At 40.1% G+C, this 21,033-nt stretch overlaps 1 protein-coding gene and 1 pseudogene across 3 annotated transcripts in view; one reads left to right on the forward strand and one right to left on the reverse strand.

Annotated features, from left to right (window-relative positions):
* Positions 1-1,919: 1,919 nt before the first annotated feature.
* LOC147029815 (ceramide synthase 6-like) overlaps positions 1,920-21,033 on the reverse strand; it is a 90,342-nt gene continuing 71,228 nt past the window's right edge. For both annotated transcript variants that reach the window (XM_085873168.1, XM_085873169.1), the window contains exons 7-10: positions 16,585-16,713; positions 11,000-11,106; positions 9,774-9,930; positions 1,920-2,710 (exon numbers count right to left, since the gene is read on the reverse strand). In XM_085873168.1, coding sequence (XP_085729294.1) covers positions 2,609-2,710; positions 9,774-9,930; positions 11,000-11,106; positions 16,585-16,713 — 495 coding nt within the window. In that variant the 3' untranslated portion in view covers positions 1,920-2,608. The remainder of the gene's footprint in view (positions 2,711-9,773; positions 9,931-10,999; positions 11,107-16,584; positions 16,714-21,033) is intronic.
* Positions 2,706-9,778, forward strand: LOC147029816 (uncharacterized; annotated as a pseudogene). Its single transcript, XR_015056096.1, has 4 exons — positions 2,706-6,840; positions 6,929-7,500; positions 7,603-7,882; positions 9,129-9,778. The product of XR_015056096.1 is annotated as an uncharacterized LOC147029816 (transcript).

The raw sequence follows: 21,033 nt of genomic DNA on the forward strand, positions 1-21,033 counted from the left end.
TATATATATATATATATATATATATATATATATATATATATATATATATATATATATATATATATATATATATATATATATATATATATATATATATATATATATATATATATATATATATATATATATATATATATATATATATATATATATATATATATATATATATATATATATATATATATATATATATATATATATATATATATATATATATATATATATATATATATATATATATATATATATATATATATATATATATATATATATATATATATATATATATATATATATATATATATATATATATATATATATATATATATATATATATATATATATATATATATATATATATATATATATATATATATATATATATATATATATATATATATATATATATATATATATATATATATATATATATATATATATATATATATATATATATATATATGTGTGTATTTATATTTATATGTAGGATAAGATAGGTGTCTTCAATTTGTAGAATAGACTTAGTTCATAACTGTTGTTTAGAGGGATGGGGGAAGTAAATGGTGTTGAGTTTATCTTGTTTCATTCCTTGAGTAATGTCCACAAGTCTCAACTCTTCCACTTTTGTCTCCATCAAACAATCCCTCTTTTAATCCTTCTGGCCTCTGTTATCAATCCATATAATCAACTCTTTAACTCCAGCTACCCATCCATCACCGGTCCTTCACCCTTTATCCTCCAAAAAGTAACTCAGTCCTCACGATTCTGCTTTTTTGCCGTTCAAACCCCGTAATTCCCATGGGAAACTTCCCTCGCCTGACTCCACCCATTCCGTTCCTCCATCTAAAGCCCCTCTCGTCCTTCCACCTCCCAACCTCCCTAACCATCTCATTCATTCCACATCCGAAACCATCACGACCATGTCACAAATAGTAATTAACTCGGTTGCCTCAGTACAATGACACATTTATCAACTCATCTGTCAGCTATAATATACAAAGCATGCCTCAGTGTGTTGAATTAAATAAAGTAAAATTATTTTAAAGAAATTATTTCCTGTAAAACTCCCCCAATAAAAACCTGATCATTGATGCTACAATTGTCATCGTGTGAGAAAAACAGCTGCTCCCTGATCTTCAGGTGGAATTTTGAATGTACCCATTGTTCCGGTGTAACAAAAAAAAATAGACCGAGCTCTGATACCTGTATATCGATCCTGATGAAGCCATATATACACACGCACATGGTATATTTCTTCATGGGGTGGCATGGCAGTTCACTATGTTGGGTCAACGCCATACTGGTGAGCCAGAAACACTTCCATGGGTTGATTCCTTTCCCCAGGCATTGGGCTGATAATCCTGCTATTAAAAAAAGGCATCTAAAGCCAACATGGCTAACTGATACTGGTTACCAATGTAACAGTGAACACTCCATTAGCCAGTGGTCTGCAACTGAGCTGGTTTTCCCATTTGGTCATGTAGAAGTGTTTCTGGTATTTCACTTGAAGTCAGGTTCAATACAGCCAAGAATTATACTGGGTGCTCTGCTTTTGTCAGTGTCAAGTTTCTTCTGTGGTAACTTGCCTACTCTTTCTGAAAGACAGATCTTTAATTTATATTAACTGATAGCAGATGATGGGTCGCCCGCTTCATATCTATCCAATGGGTGGTGCAGAGCACCAATCTGCTAGTTTATAGCCGGGTTAGGAATCGAACCGAGAGCACGACCTTTGCCATCCTGTTAGATACTATCCTTGAACAATAACATTCAAATGCAGATCCTGATTTAGTGCATTAAAAAAAACAAAAATAAAACATGTTAAGTGCAAGAGTTTTTTTTTTTTTACAAGTTTGTCTTAAAAGTATTGAACCAGTCGAGTTTACACACTCAACATACCACCAATAAACTACTGAAAGTGTCATTCTTCTTAAAAGAAAAGTTTATTGGAGTGGGAAAAATGAGCATTCAGGTCTCCCTTTGGCATTTGACAAAATGGTAACGACAATTTTTATTAAAGGTACAAAATGAACTCAACAGCTTCCTGAGTTCAACTTGTCTTTCAGTAAACTGCTAGTAATAGTCGAGATAAATTAACGTTTTGTGCAAAAAAAAATGCAGACCAGACTCGATTCAGACATTAAAAATAAAATTATAAGACAATCTCAGGCATGACGTTTTGATCACACAGTGGCCTTCATCGAGGATTAGACGATACATGCATCAAGCTTCCTCCGAAAGAGGTCGCGCATCATATGCATGAAATAAACTACAGGAATCGCAATAATGTCTCCGAGCGAAATTAAGAAATGTAAAGGAGTTATCCAGCCTGACGAGTCATTTTGAAGAATTTCTCCACAGAAGAAACCACAAAATAGAAACTGGCCATTTTAAATGTACAAAACACATTTAAATTAACCTAGTGGAGGTATTACACAACGTACCTTAATTACAACTTGTACAAATGGACAGCAGTTAAGAACTTACTTTCAATAGTGTACACAAAATAGTAACTTGTTTCTGATGGATGCGAGACCTTCGCGTGACCGTCGTTTTGTTATCTTCACATAAAAACTAGAATGAATGAAAAGTTTCATATCTTGATCATTCATTCTTTCACGTGACCGTTTCTTCTTAAAATCCTGTGCTGCTTTCCAGGCACTTCCTCTTCTGAACCACTTTCGCTGTCACTGCGTTCATCTCTATCAACCTGAAACAAAAGTGTTCTCTTTACACCAAGCTTGACACGAGCAATTGAAAAAAGAAATTAGGAGGTCCTGTATTACCAAAGGAATAACGGGTCAATATACAATATCATTGGTTTGTGTTGAAGAGGAACTCCTGCAAGTACAACTTCAATTATTCCCACATTGTGCGGTAGGCTGGGGACCGCTCCTGGTCCAAATCTTTAATGAACCAGCTGGCCAAATTGTACTGAAGGGGATGGGAATTTGTAATTTGTTCAGGGCGCTGGGGATAATTCCCCAACTCTTCGTGGAAAACCGCCGTGGGATATTTTCACGTCCATCAACAGGAACGGTGCAAGTGGCTTTGGTCCTCTGGTTTAACGTCCATCCAAGGGATGGCGCACACACACTGATGAATCACCCTGCCTGTGAAACACTAAGATGATGGGGTTGGGATTCAAACCGTGGATAGACAGCTCAGAGACGACCGTCTACCTCTAAGGTCTAAGCTAATATACCGGCCTAAAAGAACAGATATAGTGATTACATCCCGCTGAAAGCAGCTTTAAAGTTTAGCATTGGAAGATTTTGAAAAACGAGGACAATTGCCATGTTGCTCTTGGATGGTCAGTAACAATGCAGTTGGCTGACCGATGACCTGAATAGGGTGCATACCTCCTCTTGTCTGGTCTACAGAAAGCTACACCTTCGGCAAATTCCAAAATCTACAGGGGGCCACTGCATCAGCAGCATTCCCAGAAATGAGGAAACGAGTTTTAGTTTTATCTCGTTTCTAATACAATAGTCCCTCAGTGAAGAACTATCATGTTAAATATATTACAAGATCTTTTAATGTTGTGTCAAGGCCATCATCAAAGGATACATTCAGATTTTGACCACAATTCTTAAACAATGGCCAATCGGTACACTGCAAATGCATATAATCATACACTGTTATTCAATTAAGTGAAAATAATCTAATTGTTTGATTATTTTGCACAATCCATTGGTCATGCTCGTCATGGTCATGCTTCTTTCACCCCTCTCTCCACCCAACCTTTACATTTTAAAAACGACTTGTATATGTTTTTAAAGCACTATACAGGAGAGAATAATCTCTACCTTATGTCTGGCTCAATATTTGAGGTAAATACACCAATGAACAGAATCAACCAAACATTGAACAAAGACAAGACACAACCCAATTGTATATGCAGCATTTTCCCTGGGTTTTAAAATGACTTGGGTAAAACTGCCAACATGTATAATTTTGTGGCCACGATCAGTGGGCGCGGGGGGGGGGTTTCCCCCCTCTCGCTGTCAGGGGGTCTGGGGGTTCTCCCCCAGGAAATTTAGCAATTTTAGATGCTCGTTGGGGCATTCTGAGCATGCAAGTAGAGACACAAATTCGTATCTTGGCATCATCAATTTTGTAAAAAAAAATTCTCACAACATATCTTATATTTAGCATGTATTTATCTTCACCATAAATATTTAAAATCTTTTTTATAAATCTCTTTTTTTTTCTTTTTCAAAAATTTTTTAAAAGCAGTTGGGCGGCCGGCCAGAAATTGACTTCGGCAGTGTTAAAATCGTTAAAGTTATCCACCGTGGAGGATCACAAGGTGCTGACGTTTCAGGCTTTACCTTTCGTCGGAGCAAACACCGAGGAAGGGTAAATACTCTAACCAATTTTACCCCGCACATGTGAAATGAAAAGTGAGGCTGAGCAATTGGTTCACGTCTGTCTATCCACAAACATCAATTTATGGTTGAGGAACGACTTAATTTCAATTGAACGTTATATTTTGAACACAAATCGGAAAACAAACAAGCAGTTTACCAGTACTTTGGGTCTGAATTATACTTGATCGTGTGCATGCGCAAATATATTTCAGGGTATTTCTCTGAAAAAAGCTCAGAGTGGGTCCTACTGTGAGGCCTTCCATACGTACGTCTGGTAACATTTGACGAGAACATATCTCAAACTACCCGACCGATACGGACCAAATTTTGAACGATGCAGCAGGACAGCAAGGTCTCACGTGGTTGAACTCTCATCTGGATGTGCCCCCTTTTAAGGAGATGAAAGAGGGGGTGGGGGGGGGGGTTGTCCCAAGTATTGGTATTTTATTCAAAAATCTTCTCAAACCAATAACCAGACCAAACTCGCCAGGAGGGCATCGGGACCATGCCCTAACCTTACGTTGTGCTTCCCAAGGCCGTATCTCCTAGTCCGGTCAGTTAGGGTAAAAATATTTACTGACTGGACAAGTGTCAAACTTCCAATGAAGACTATGTATCCTAATAAAGATTTTTCACTGAAGAGACAATCGAGATCGACTTTTAATTGTTAGCAAGAGGGCGTCAAAGATAATTAAATTGTGATGGGCGTGGCCGCTGCGAGATGCTCCATTGTAAAGGAACAAAACCGGAAATATGACGAAACCGCCCTGTTTGTGCTCCATTTCTCCCAGAGAAACAGAAGAAGAATGGACAAATGGTGGCTGTAAGTAGTGTTTCAATTTTTCTCAATCATGAAATTGCATGTTTTTGAGTTTATTCGACCTACTGAAGAATGCAGGTGCTGGAAATATGCGAATCTAAGAAGGGTATATGTGAAGTCAATGACATTTCTGCAAGAATTTGGTTATTAATTAACAACAATGACGTCTCGACAGCGAAGAGCTGAAGCTGGGTGTGATGAGTAGTGTGTAGGTAGGCCTTAAAGAAATTCTGTCCACCCAAGCAGTCTGGCGGTTTTGGCTGGTTATTTCTGTGTGTGTTCTGTCGTGGTGGTTATGGTTAGTGTGGAGTATGGGTCCTCTCGATTGTGTTACAGTAATACATACAGTCAAAACCCTCTAATTCGACATTGCTTGGGTCAGGCCAAATATTGTTGAATTAGGGGGGTGTCAAATTAGAGCGGTTCACATGAAGCCAAAAAACTTGTTCCCTTCGGGCATTATATACATGTCGAATTAGAGGGGGGTGTTGAATAATAGGGGTTTAGATGTCGAATTAGAGGGGTTTCACTGTAATAGGTAGTCAGCCTAGCATGAATGTTTGTATGATGGAGGGTGTAACCTTAAACATGCCATGTGTTAATAAATTCCACTGACTTTTTATGAGCATAACAAGATTGTGAAAGGATGTGGCGGTGCGATTGGGCTGCTCCAAAACCCAGTCCTGCTGAGGCAATGGCTTCTGTCGGGACCCGAACAGTTGCGGATACTGATGGATTTTGAAGATGACCTCGATATCAGTGGAGAAACATCATGTGATAATCATGATTCAGGATATTCCAGCCAAAAGACGTTCCATGGTCAAGTTCATCGCTTGTACGATACTATTGTTGAAATGGGAAATCCTTTCATGGACCATTTCCCGGAGCTCGTCAATCTCAATCGACAATGTGCTTCACGTTCGACAGTAGAATGATTCCATACACTAGAAGACACTGGTAAATCCCAGTTCGCCGAGTTCAGTCGCACGGTCCTTGATGACAGGACAGAGACAATTCACAAACCGTTAAAACGGAATATTCTGCATTCATTCAACTGCGGTAAGAAAACGATGCTGAAGCCGATCGAGCTCCGAGAAGACGTTGTCTTATTCGGACAGTTATATGTGTCGCTACAAAACCGATCAGGAGACATGCAGGAGTTCTTCTCCCATGAAACGACTGATTATCCACCCTCACTTTCGGACCATGGTTCGATATACTTCACCAAGAAGTCGGACTTGCTCCCTTGTATGCCAGAAGCCGATGATGATTCCATGGAGACACCGAGAGCGTTCGACTGTAAAATCGTGGATGGAGCTGTGATAATCCACGCCCTTCCACGAATGTCGGCTAAAACGTTCAAAGAGTACTCCACAAAGGTGTTTGTTCCATACATACTGCAACAACTTGAAACATCTGCCAGACTGGACATTGTGTGGGACACATACATTCCCGATCGCTTGAAAGTGGCAACGAGACAACGGCGAGGAACTGGAAATAGAATAAAAGTGGGACACCAGACCAAACTTCCCTGCAAATGGGAGGAATTCCTCAAAGTGGACGAAAACAAACAGGAGCTATTTGACTATTTCAGCGCAACAGTTGCCTGCATTACTCTACCATCGGGGAAAGAGATAATCATGTCAGGTACGATATAATATTATCGTTGGCAAGACCTACTGCTGGTGAACTTAGAATTCCTTTCTCTATTCTATATCATTTGTTTACGTTCCAGGACAAAAAAGTGGCGAGACTCGAGATATTTACACCTGCGATCACGAGGAGGCTGACACGAGAGTTGTCATCCACGTCAAAGATGCGCTCGACCACGGCCATCGAATCATCCAGATCAGAAGTGTTGATACCGACATTCTGGTAATCCTCATCGGAATGTATGGTCGGCTTGTTCATCAGCATCCATATATGGTATTATGGGCTGCTTTCGGACTTGGTCGCAACTTCTCGTGTAACTCTGTTGGATCCATCTGCCACAAAATCAGTGATAAAGCGAAATCTTTACTGATGTTTCACGCACTGACAGGGTGTGATACAACGTCCGGTTTCCACTGGTCCAGCAAAACAAAGGCTTGGAAAACGTGGGATCGGTATCCGCATGTAAACTCCGCCTTCGCATACATCACGGAGTATCCGTTCTGTACGGTCGAGGTAACAGATGATCATTTCGCCATGCTTGAAGCCTTTGTCGTGCAAATGTATCAGAAGTGTGACATCTCAAAGGTGAACGACGCCAGAATTGCCATGTTCAGGAAGAAACCAAGGCCATTAAACAGATTACCACAGACACAGGTGAGAGAGATTGATCACTTGATCAACATACCTTGTGGAATTTTCATTTTCACATGACCCAAATTCATTTTCTACTGCTAAAGTACTGCTGGCATTTTTCAGAATTCGCTACTGCATCATGTGAGACGTGCCATATATCAAGCCAGCATATGGCTCACCAGTGATGTTCCGAAACGAACAGCCGTATTGCCCTCAGAGTTTGGATGGGTCAGACGAGGAATCCTGGCACCCAGTCTGGATGGCACCCAGTCTGAAACCAAAGGTTTCACGTGCGTGCCGGGAGTTCATAAGGTGCTCCTGCAATAAGCCCTGCAAAAACTGCAAATGCATGAAGGCCAGTCTTCACTGCACAAGTCTGCAAATGCATCTGTGTTGTGTAAAGGTTGGGGATTGTTTTCTACGTACTATCTCGCATCTGAACTCATTAACCCTGAAGCGGTCACCTGTCGTAGAACAGAATAATTTGCATATGTTATTTTTAATAGCAGTTATCTAATCTACCAAGTACAATGACGCAATCTTGTCAATTATTGGCTCCAATAACCGATTATAGGGGGCTTTTATAATACAGTAGGAAAATATGAAAATTTCATACTTCCTGCATAAATTATGCAAATAATTTGCATATGTAAATGTCATCAATAATTAGTAGAATTACAAAGCCCCCTTCCTTCAACTCTTCGATACAGCAGGAAGCTGTCAAACTAATTTTAGACCTTTTTAAATTGAACTTGAGATGTTACCTTGGTTTTCAAGGAAAAGCTCCCTTTGACCTTGACCTTTAAGGTCACGATCTCGATTGTCTCTTCAATGAAAATTATTTGTCTTGTCATATGCTACCTCCATGCCAAATTTGGTGCTTTTGTCCAGCAGGTAAATAGCGGACCAAAAATTGTCCTTAAATGACTGGACTATCCCCCCTGGAAAGGGGCCATGGCCTCCCTCTCCTATTCACAAAAACATTTTCCTCAGAAACTACGTGACCAATATGGACCAAATTTTGTAGGATACATCAGAACAGTAAGGTCTCATGGGGTTGTGCTCCCCATCTGGATCCACCCCCGAGAAAAAACTGAGAAGAACAAAAGAAGGCTTTTGCCTCATTCAGGTAATTAATTTGAAAATTTTATCAAAAACCGACAGCCAGATACAGACCAAACTTTTCTTGAAACATAAGGACCATGCCCATATGGACCATTAACTTAAGTTGTGCTACCCATGACAGTACCACTTCAGGAAGGGGGGGGCATGCCCCCTTCTCCCGAGTTGCTCTTTCATCCTGCCTGTTGGGGAAATAACCGTCGGTCTCCAACGGGGCTATTTTTTTAGTATGGCAGTGAAACAAAATTTAAAATTATTCCAAAGAGGAAACTTTCTGTTTTTAAGGATGTCCTACAGGACACAAACAACTGCCATGGATAACAAATATAACGTGTTAAATGAAGTGGTGTAAAAGATGTTGCATCAACAGTGGTAAATTTCCAAATTTTTTTTCTGCAACCTTTAAAACATTTTTTATTTCAGTTTAATTATATACTTGAACACAAATCACTTTTTTGGCACTTTCAAAACCCTTCTGTTTATCAGCATTTTACGTCATCTCAACCAATCAAATTTGTCGCTCGCAGACCCTGCCCATGCCCTTGATTCTCAAGACTGCATGGGGGAAGGTGTTCTATGAACTCGAGTGTGCTTGTGTTTTCAGCAATGCTCATAACCAAGTGCTCTGGTTTCTCATGATGTACACACAAATTGCAATGTTTGACATCATTAGGTCAGAGGTGAGAGTAGCAGTACATCTCTCATCAAAACGCTGCTTTCTTGTCCACGAATGTTCTCCTAATCAGAGTTCTTTCAGTGATTGCTGTGTTCTAACAAAGTATTTAGCCTTCTCACAGAGCAGTTCAGTTATCTTCAGAGAGCTAAAACGCATTTAAAAGTAACATTTGGAGTTATGTATCATTGAAACACTAAAAATATCTCATCACACATCACTCACCCAATTTACATTACATCTCGTGCATCCCCCTTCTCTACTCTTACTGTCACCCCCTCTCTGTTCTCCTCCTCTGCAAAACTTTCTTGTGGTCCCCTCTTCCTTTCCTTTTCTCAAAATTCCTTTCACAACGGAGATCCTCACCCCAACCACCACAGTTTTTGCATATGCAATATATAGATGATCCGCACTTGATCCCCACGGGTTTAGATTTGTGCAAGACAATGTGTACCTCAACTATGAAGTGTGTTTAGCGTGTGCATCAAGTTAAGCATACCTTTCCCCTAGTAACTGCCCGGCATGTAAGTCGGAGGATGAGGTAAGACCACATGATGTGCAGCACTTGCAGCAGCAGTAGCATTGGATTGAACACCCACCAGGATGGGTAAGGTCCTATGATCTCCCAGCTCTCAAACATCGCCGTATTGAGGACCCTGTCGAATTGCAATTTGTACCTCGTTAATATAATTTTCCTGTTCTATAGTATTTATAATAATGGTACAAAGTGATGGTTAAGTTCAGCCAGCTTTCAAGGCAAATGCATGCATGCAAAGCGTCAACTTGCAAATGTGTACATTCATCCATCTGTAACCCAAACAAAGATTTGATGGTACTCATCTGAAGCAGATGAGTTGATTAACTATGTGGTAGGATTACCTAGGTTCAATGTCAGGCTGGTTGAACAGAAGATCAAATAGACCTTCAACATCCTCCCACAAAGCCGGCAAACAAAACCGACAGACATACGCACGTCAATTATAATCCACAGACACGTGACATGTCTTGCTAACAAATCAGATCTTTGCACTCCTATTAGGCCAATGAAGTTTCCGATTTTACTCAAAGTGCAGGAATCCTGAGATTACCCGAAATGTCCCTTTAATATTGGTGTTCGTGTTTGACATAAAACGGCAACCGTGTTAATGAGACATGAATTGGCGCAACTTTCACAAAAGCGAACGACACGTCCCTCAACAAGGTACTGTGCAAGATAACACTCACACAGTTAAATAAGACAACAACGAAGATGTAACCGATCTTGGGATGCAATTAAAATGCAGCAACCCATGGTGTACAACAGAAACTAATTTATTGTTCAAAGTTGCTGCAATTTCATCAGTTGGAGTTGTTTTTTTGGCAGCTATTGCAATCTAAAGTTTGAAGAATTTCTTTGTGCGTCAACTCAAACAACATGCATCGGTAATCAACACGTGCAACAAAATGAGTATGTCAAAGGTGTGTTCACGGAATCGATTCCTCCTCGTGAAGTCATAGCTTGAGACAGCCTTCAGGCACATTGACGTGGAATATGGAGAACAGCTCATGGTCGACTCAAGTTTATTAAAATTCACTAGACGTAGTCCAACATAACACGGCCAAGTTTCGAATAAACCGTTAAAATTTAATTCTGCACACAAGCGCCAGCTTCCGGAATGCAAATGATACTTTACGAAACGACGAGCACATGCTGACACTACAAAGAGGCAAAATAAACCGACTTACCATAGTGGGTATATGCACAGCCGAGTTCCTATGAAGATTATGGCAAAAAATCCAAAAAGTACATCGCAAAGCTTTTGGTACTTGGCATAGTTAGCCAGTTTAGCAGCCTGTGGGAAGAGAGCAGGGGTGCAGCATTTTCTAGCATGTCATGACAAAGGATATTTTCGATAATCTTGTGATTTCTTAGGGTTATGGTATAAGGCATGGCAACATCGGATAGACCGCCATTTGGATAACGGTCATAAAATTAAATGCTAACCATTCTAATCTGCAGGAAAAAGACAGAATTGTATCCAGCACAACAATGGGATATAAAATAAATTGAGCATTCTTTGAAAAAATGCTGGGTAGGTGCAGAGTACATTTTACATAGCCGTTCTAAAATCATAGTCTGCCTATTTAACGCACATATGATTGCCTCACAGATTTCAGGGCAAGGCAGGCTAGGGTATTTCATTCCAGTTTTCAAGGATGCATGGTTCAAGATTCCAGGATTCAAAGTTCCAGGATTAAGGCAAGGTATTGCCTTCTCAAGGATAATCAAGACAGGAACATGGAATTTGTTCAGGGTGCCAGGTATAACTCGCCTACTATTTGTGAAATATACATAAGGCCTTAGTTATTTTATAACTTGGTTTACACAGTTCTTCAGCTAAAATGTAGGGTCAGTTGGTCGAAATATAAATATAATTTCAATTTTTAGAAATTATATATTTTTATTATTTTTTTTCGGATGTTCCATGGAAAAGACAAGGGTAGGTGGGGGAGGGGGGGAAATAAATATAAATCCCAGACCAGGAGGATCTAAGAAAACATTGAAGATGGAAGACCATTCAAATGCAGGATGCCCATGTTCAATGTATCATCTGATGTGAAAAACAATGAAGAAGGATTAAAACTTGTTTTTACAATCGAGTCTGGCATGTTTTTCGTATAGAAACCTGTTGGATCATCAAACAAATGGAAACAATGCTGAGAAAATTACAGTCCAAGTCGTAGATGTGTGCGTGAACAACAGTGCATAGTGCTGGATATGATTTTAAAAAGGTGTCCACGAGGAGTCAACACGCTCAAAACAGTCAACCAGCCATAACCAGCTCTTACTTTTCAGCGGCCATCTGATCGTACCGTCTCCCCATCCCCATGAGCACATCAAAGGCTGATTTCTGGTCCGTTGAAGGCTGAATATCGGCATCGCGCAGGGAAACTTTGACGTACTTGGCACCGAAATCTTTCAATACGAACAGCGGTGTGCAACTTTCGATGGAAACAAAATCGGCACGATTGAGAGTAGCCTGCGCATCATCCCTGCTGCCTCACTGAACTGATGCAATACTTTGGCCAGAATATTCGTCGTCAAGATGTCATGATTAAATCACCAATACAGTCACTCGAATTTATATCGCTGACATACTTCTTAACAATCACTTTCGCCCCAGAAACCACAGTCAATCTCAACCACGCTGGCCACTGCTCAGACGCCATGACTGAAGACTACTGCGCAGTTTGGTTAAAGGGGACTCGGCATTTTGGTGCCTGCGCGCGAAATTATATTTTGAAAATAAATGCCGACGTTTACATTTTGGGTTTTGAAACTTTTGCACCTTCGGCGGAAAATTTATAAATATAAAAGGCCAAAAATGTGTTTTATATTTATATTTCATTTCGGCAAATATACCGTCGGTGGATCTGTGAACCAAATTATAAAATAACTAAGGCCTAATGGGATATTTAACTTGCACCAACAAGTGAATAGCAGATCACTGAATGTCCATTGAGGGGTGACACATTTATTGATGCAATGCCCTGCCTGGGTATCACCAATCCGACAGTTTGTAGTCAGGTTCGAGAATCAAATCCAGACTTGAGAACTCAAAGGTAAGTTAACCTTTGCACCATCATATCGGACTTGGCCCATTAAATGTTAAACCAAATTTTTGGGGGGTTTTCACCAAACACTTTCTTATGAAACTTATTTACATTACATTGTACAGTTGAAAATATTGGACATCTTTAAAAAGGTATTGAGCATTGTTTGAAAAATAATGGAGTTTTTCTTTCAGGTGGAGTTCTTTCAATCAAAAGTGGAGTTCTTTCAGTTGGGATTTGAGTTGTCTCGGCATCCACCTTGTAGACACTTTGTGGAACCCAAGCACGTTGTGAATGATATGGTGTGCTGAACCATGGCTAATGTTCAATTCGGAGACCACTTCATCCAGTGTAATGCGAAGGTTTTCCCTTAGCACGCACTCAACTCCTGCAACTATTTCAGGTGTGTTGGCTGTGTGAGGCCGGCTCGAGCGAGCAGCATCTGCCACACTGGACACTCCACTTTTAAACTTCCTGTCCCAGTTGTACATCTGCTGCAGCAATAAACATGCATCACCATATTGCATCTTCATTCTGCGATGGATTTCAGTGGGATTCACACCCTCACTTCCCGAGAAACGGGTGACAGAACGTCGCTCCTCCCTGGTACATGCTTCGAAGGGAGCCACCATCTTGGAACTGCTCTAATGACGTCATACGCTCAATGTTGCCAGATCTAAAACAGGCAAAACATGACTCTTACCCATAGATATAACATATGTCATCGACAACTACACGCATTACATTCTCGAATTTATATCACCATTTTAAGGTTACTTATTTACTGGCCCTCGTGTATATATACAGCATATCCATATTCAAGAAAATAACAATAATGTGGAGTTTGTTTTAGGTTTTGTAATATAATAAAGAGCCAACATGAAAGCAAAGGTATTAGGTGGATAAATTCAAATTATGGAAACACGAGCTCGTTTATATCAAAGAATGTTCACGAACTGAACAGAAGTTTCGCAGGTGGAGGTAGCAAGTGAACCACCACAGGAGGATTCCTGCCAGAATCTATAACTGCTGCCCAACTGATGATAAACTTTGTGAACTCTGTTTCTGGAAATAACAGAGTGTACACAATCTTCACTCGATATTACAAAGGATCCATAAAATCCCTTGCACATGAAAGATGATCTGGTGGGTTGAAGGAGATAGAAATATGATTTATCAACTGCCCGATCATACATAATGTTCTCACGAAGAATGTCGACACTATCCAAAACATACTCATCAGGTTACGTTTCACAGAGAATGCAAATTGCCTGAAAATGACTGAACAAGAGGATGACTATCATACGTGAAGAAGCAGACATGAGACTCATAAAGAGCATTCTCCTTGCACCGAGTGCGAAGACAAAGAAGCACATCTAAGAGCGAGTGATGAGACGTGAGTTTGTTCTTTCAATCAACGTTTATTGGAATCGTTATCTGAGACAGAAAGTGGATGGAAAGGTCATCAACATAAGTGTCATCCTTCAAGCTATGAGACAGACATTCCAATGCATGTCACATGCTTTTGGCCAAAGAAAAGGACCAGCTGTCTACTTAATGGTAAGATGGCAATCTTGATCAAGAGTCACAGTCGTTAGCTTTCAAGCTACGAGATACACCTTGCCAAGTTATTACCTCCGCCACCAACGTTGGGCTGAGGTTATGTTTTCACCCTTGTTTGTTTGTCTGTCTGTGAGCAGGATATCTCAAAAAATTATGGATGGATTCAGCCAAAACTTGGTGGACACGTTGTGTATGTGACACCAACGAATTGCTTAGATTTTGGTGAAAATCCAGATGCAATAATTTTTGACGAAACTTGGTGGGTGAGTTGGGTCGGTGACAAGAACAAGCTGATTAGATTTTGGTTGATATCCGGATGCAGATCTGGACGATCAATGGGATTGAAAACCTAAACTCTTCAGCATGGCAGATGTATGTGCTCCACTGAGTGCCGTTGTAGTTTTGAGATCGCAATGCAAGCAACGGAGAAAAAGAATCCTTCACACAATGGCACAATGACTTGATTCAGGAATTGCCCGAAGGGGGAAAACAGGGATCCTGCCAGGCCTTATCCAATGAGTTCAACTCTATTAACGATCAAATTTTCTTCCGGATGAGATGATCTCGTGCCATATTCGAAAAGGATTTACAAATGCAAGTTGTTCAATTGGAAAATAAATAAAAAAACAACAGAGTGGGAAAAACTTGTTCTTCCTTTTGTTCGATGTCCTCGTGTTTTGAAGAAGCAAAACTCTCAAGCAATGTTTATTACACTTCACACAGCTGTAGAGATCGTTCTGAACTCAGGAATGCAGAAAGGTCTTTTAAAAAACTGGACTAATAGACAATAATTGAAGTTTTTAATGTGGATGCAATTAAACGGGTACAATAGAATAAGGCTGTAATAACATTAGTTTTGCAGAATAATTTGTTTTCAAAGCTTGTTTTTCCTCTTTCTCGACAATGTTGCAATCTGAAATCCCGTCAATTTTGAATTAAACTTGTTGGGGGGGGGGGGGAGGGTGAGGGTTGTCGCTTACAAGGAACAGTCTATGAACAGGCGTCCAGAGAATGACTAATTTATTGCATACAATCGTGAGAATCTGTTAGCTCTTAAAACACAGCTCTGCCATGTGATTCAGTTTCCATGCTAACAGCTCCACAAAGAAGGGTCTGGTTGTGAATGTAAGCTCACGACGCACTATTAAAACGTGTGTTAAGCAGGAATTTGGATTGTGATTGGCAAACTGCCTTCGAATGGGTGTGCATCTTGGAATATGCCATTCTTCAGTGGTCAACACAACCGTCCCATCTGCATCCGCTTATGATCAATAAATAACTCTTGATATGATATGGAGGAGAGGTTACGTGTAATGTTATCCTGTTCAATTCTCCGAGTTGTGTTTACATTGTAAATAAAACAAATGAACCAGGAATAGGTGCAAATGTGTTGTCACCCAAATGGAGTCGCACGATCTCATTACACAATGCAACAAACAACTCATCTGGTTGAAAAAAGACAAATTGGATCAAGTCAGTGAAAGTGAATGATATTTGATGACTACTATATACAAATCTCGTGCAGTAAATGTTTTTTTTTTTAAAGTTGCTTTCTATACGTGAATAAGTTGTTGATTTGTGATAAAATTATTAAGTCAATACCCCAAGGATACGGTAATCCGTCTGACCTATCCAAGGCTAAGTTCTCAGTTGTGGAAACATTTTTATCTGAGTGTCTTGATTTGGCCAGGGGAATGGGGAGGAAGAGGGGAGGTGGAAGGGGAGGGTTTGGAGGGTTGACGATGGAACAGTAATCCAAAATAAAAGGTTAACTTGTCGTGAAGTCGTGATGTGGAGGGGAAAAGGGGGGATGGGGAGGTTAACTGATTGACTCAAATCTATTAATGTACAACATGTCTTATTCATTGGAGAATATACATTGGTGTGCTTGGAAAAAAGAAAGAAAAAAACAACACACTACAGAGGAAGAACAAGTTTTTCCCACTCTAACATTCAGAAATCTAATAAAATGAAGACAGACTGCTATGATCTGCTAAGTTTCTGGTATGTTGTTTTGGGATTACGCTTTCAGATGTGCATCGAGTTCCTTGAGCTGGCATCTTTTTCGAGACACGCCTTCACGTTTTAAAGTTACAGCACGTAAAAGCAATAAGTTTCAAAACATCTCGTTAAAGGTTATAATGGGTACCGACCTCGAGAAAAGAATCTGAAGAATCGTGAAGACACAGCACCAAAGTGCCGACCCGCACCATGTTTGTAACGTAGGAGAAAGAGATGAGAAGGACGGTCACAAGATGATGAACCAGCATAATGAGAAAGTCCTGTAGGCCAGAGAAGGTAAACCAGAAGCGCAAATGATGTCTCACCCTCGCACTGTGGAAGTGTTGGTACTAGGGCAGACTTTTCACATTAACAACCATCATTCAAAGAGATCCCTGGTCTTAAGTTTTGTTTATTACTCTCGCCGGAGGGTGTTACATTTAGGTCCGTTCATTAGTCTATCTGTCTGCACATAATGTGCTCACGTAGCCCACAAACGCCACCTGGTGGTAGCCAGTATTACACGTTAGCTTTTTTTCAACCAACGACATCGATCAAGTATAGCATGATCAAATACAATGAGAATGTGAATACGTCTATAAGGTGCGTACTAGAACGTGAGTATGTCAACAAAGGACGTACCATGAGAATGTGTGTACATCCATAAAGTACATACGTACTACAGGAACGTGAATTTATACAAAACTAGAAGGGCACTCGGTAGAGCGCACACCTCCGTCCCATAATGCCTGATCCACAGGAACATATGGGGCCCAATACATTTTTGATATATCGTGATACATATTGTTTTTCAGCCCTATTTCTCAATGATGAGGAATCACTTTTTAAAATCCTAGTTGTCAGATCTTCACCAAAATCTAATCAGTTCGGCCTTGTCACACACCGAACCTGTCCACAAAAATTTCATCCGGATCCGTCCACAACTTTTTGAGATATCCTACACAAAGACAAACAGACAGAAAGGGGTGAAAACATAACCTCCTTCACCTTCGGTGGCGGAGGTTAAAATTGAAAAGGTCTATTTGTCTGCTTTATGGAAATAAACCTACGTCATCAATTCATTGTCTACATTCCACACAAACATACCAGTACCCAAATATACCCACAAAACACGTCCGGGCAAGTGTCTGTAATCTCCAATTGCTCTTTCTAGTTAAATGCTTCACGTGTTGTTTAAAGAAGAGAAAGTTGACACGTCATGTCGCCTTCAGCAACTGGCAAAAGCTTCAAAGCCAAGTCATCCGGTAATCCATATGAGTGCACAGTAATTAGGAAAATGTGACCTCAACTTTGCTGTGATTCAAAGGTTATTACACGCCTCAAACTTGCATCAAACAATGATGGATTTGAATTGTGGCAGTTTAAATTTGTCAGTTAATATAATCAATTTAAAGGTCTGCTTGTTATATGGCTTTGAGGAGGTATGCGTTGTACATGCCAAGTCATCAGCAGTGAGCAAGAGGAAAAATGTGAGAACGCCACAAGTCCTTCCAGGATTAAAATCAAACACTTAATTAACACCATGATTCCATGGACTTTCATTGATTCAAGTTTTACTCAGATAAACTCTCGATCTGAAAGTAACAGAAGTACAGCCATTGGAGAAAGAGAAATAAATAAAACCATCTCGACACGATGACACAAGAAATAAATTTGGGATCCTTCCCCCAAACTGAACCTCCAGAACGATGAACTCCCCTCCACCCAACCCCTGAAGTAAAACCACCATTTTATAATTAATTCTGTCCAGCGATTTAGGAACGCATCGAAGACAAAGAAACAGATCATACTCAAGCTATGATTGCAGGAAAAATAAATAAAACCAAAACAATTAAATGTACTTGGAAAATACAGTCGTGCAATACTGTACCTTTAAAAAAAACATGAAAAAACAGCAGAAGATTCGTTTAGTAAAAAGACTATTAGTAAAGAAAAAATGTTCTTCAACTGGTAATCCCCCTTGTAATTCTGTTTTGGACCATCATCAATTAGAGCTCTCAAAATTGACTCAACATTTCATTTTCAAACTGAAGAAAGTGTTGAAGAGACATCATTGACTCAGAGTAACTGACATCTCTGGTTTATAAAAACTCTTTAAAAAGTGTACCAAGGCATGTGTAACGAGAACGGCACTCGGTAGAGCACGTACCTCCGCCAGGCTGCACAGTCCACGTGATGTATATACATGTATGTGTGCATGTGCGGGGTGCATATGATATATCAGCAAATACAACCTGTCGCTTCGCTGACAAGCGTATTAAGGGGGGGGAGAGAGAGAGGATGGAGGGAAGAGAGAGGAGAAGCTAGGAAGGGTGAAAGCGAGCAGGAGGGGGAGCGATGCCTCACCAAATGCTATACACTGCAGGAGGGAGACAAAGAGAGAGGGAGCGAGAGAGAGAGAGAGAGAGAGAGAGAGAGAGAGAGAGAGAGAGAGAGAGAGAGAGAGAGACGGACGGGGGAGGAAAAAAAAAGATAGAAGGTGAGGGGTTAGCAAAGAGATTGATATGTTATTCTTAAAGATTGGTACCTTCCGGATGATGTAGAAAGCTGAAATTTTGCATGCCAATGGACATCGAAGCTGATACACCGGGAACAATCACAGAACCATTGGAAACCATGTGTAAATGAAAATAAATAAATTATAAAAATTTTAATGCAGGTGAATGCCCGGAGAAAATAGAGAAGCACGGTAATTTTTTGTGCCAGTGGACATCGAAGCTAATACACCGGATAAAATCACATAACTGTTGGGAAGCATCCGTTACTGAAAATATAAATTAATTAAAATAAATAAATCAAATGCAGATGAGCGACCCGAGACATGGGGAAGCACGATTCGTTATTGCTTAAGGCGCTGACACACCTTGACGATTTAGCCAGCAATGGCAACGTATAAAATTGTATGTAAAACGTTGGCGTACGCTGAAATTTTGATGTTTTAAAAAAAGTTTTGGTCGTATTCATAACGTGTTGGTCGTATGCATAACATATTAGTAACGGGCACAGAACTTTTAGCCAAGTTATACCACCGAATGCTTAGCCTGTTGTCGGCGTTCACAACTTATGCCCAACAATAGTCTAACTTAGGCATAGCGCGCTGCACGTATCGCCGACAAACTCGTGGCGTAGCCTGTTAAAAACCTGCCGCACGCCGATTTAAATCATAACAGCCTGAAAATTGAAAGTGTCAACCACGCAGTCACACCTTGACGATTTAGCCAGCGTATGCCGACCTATGAAAAATTTGCCGAACCTAGCTGGCACACATTGAATACGTTATGGGTAAGTTGTGTATACGTTAAGAGCACGCTGAAAAACGATGAAGTATGCTGTCATATTTCATGGTACGTCTCGTACGTCGTGAAATTTCAAGCATGCTAAAAATTTTACGACGTACTCGCCGTATGGCTCACACGTTCCGCTACGCTGGGAATAAGTTGTAGGCACAATATGCGATCGTTGACACACGTCGAGACAAATTCCTTGAAAGATACTCATAAGTCGAAACACGTCGAGGTAATGTTTAGCATACCCAAAACTTATTTTCACGGTCAAGGCACATTTTCTTTTTTTCTCCTTGGCTCCGTGAAGGCACGTGACGAAATATCTGAAGTTGTTGTTGTTGTTGTTTTTTTATTGTTTTTTTTTTCAGTCTATCACGAATTTTAAAATATATTCGGACATTTGCTTTTAAGTTTCGACGTCGACGTGACAATATCCTTGAACAGAAAATATTCACAGAGGAGGAACTAAGAATAAGACATGAGCAAACTAAAGAGGCAATCGGACGTGACGTGACGACATATCGGAAGTTATTGTTGTTTTTTTTGTCTTTTGAAACGCTGCCAATACGCCATTATACGGTAGATGTAAATTAGAAACACGTTCAGTAAGTTCTGTGGTCGTCCGGAAGACGTCAATCAAATACGTCTACATACGTCAATATGCGTTGGAGGTACGATACACATAGGTTCAAAGCACGTTACTCATACGTTAGAAATAAGTTTTGGGTACGCTTAGCATTACCTCGACGTGTTTAGACTTATGAGTAACTTACAAGTAACGTGCCTCGACGTGTCAACGATCGCATAACATGCCTTGACGTGTGTCAACGATCGTGTAACGTGCCTACAACACGTTACCCATAGGTTATAAATAAGTTTCGGGTACGCTAATCATTACCTCGACGTGTTTCGACTTATGAGTAACTTACAAGTAACGTGCGTCAACAATCGCATAACGTGCCTACAACTTATGGCCAGCGTAGCGGAACGTGTGAGTCATACGCTGGCATACGTCGTAAAATTTCAAGCATGCTAAAATTTAAGGACAACCGCAAAGTACAATGATGAAAGCCAGCGTACTATGACGTATGGCAGTGTTTTTCAGCGTGCTCTTAACGTATACAAAACTTACCCATAACGTATTCGACATGTGCCAGCGTTTTAGACAAATTTTCATAAGTCAGCATACGCTGGCTAAATCGTCAAGGTGTGACAGCGCCTTTCCAATGTGTAAGCATACCCCACGAGTACCCATATTGTATGAAAAATGAAAAAATGTGGAATTTTTTTTCCTCA

This window comes from Eptatretus burgeri, chromosome 3 (assembly GCF_056783735.1).
Source record: "Eptatretus burgeri isolate ZD-2024b chromosome 3, Ebu_testis_v1, whole genome shotgun sequence".
NCBI lineage: Eukaryota > Metazoa > Chordata > Myxini > Myxiniformes > Myxinidae > Eptatretus > Eptatretus burgeri.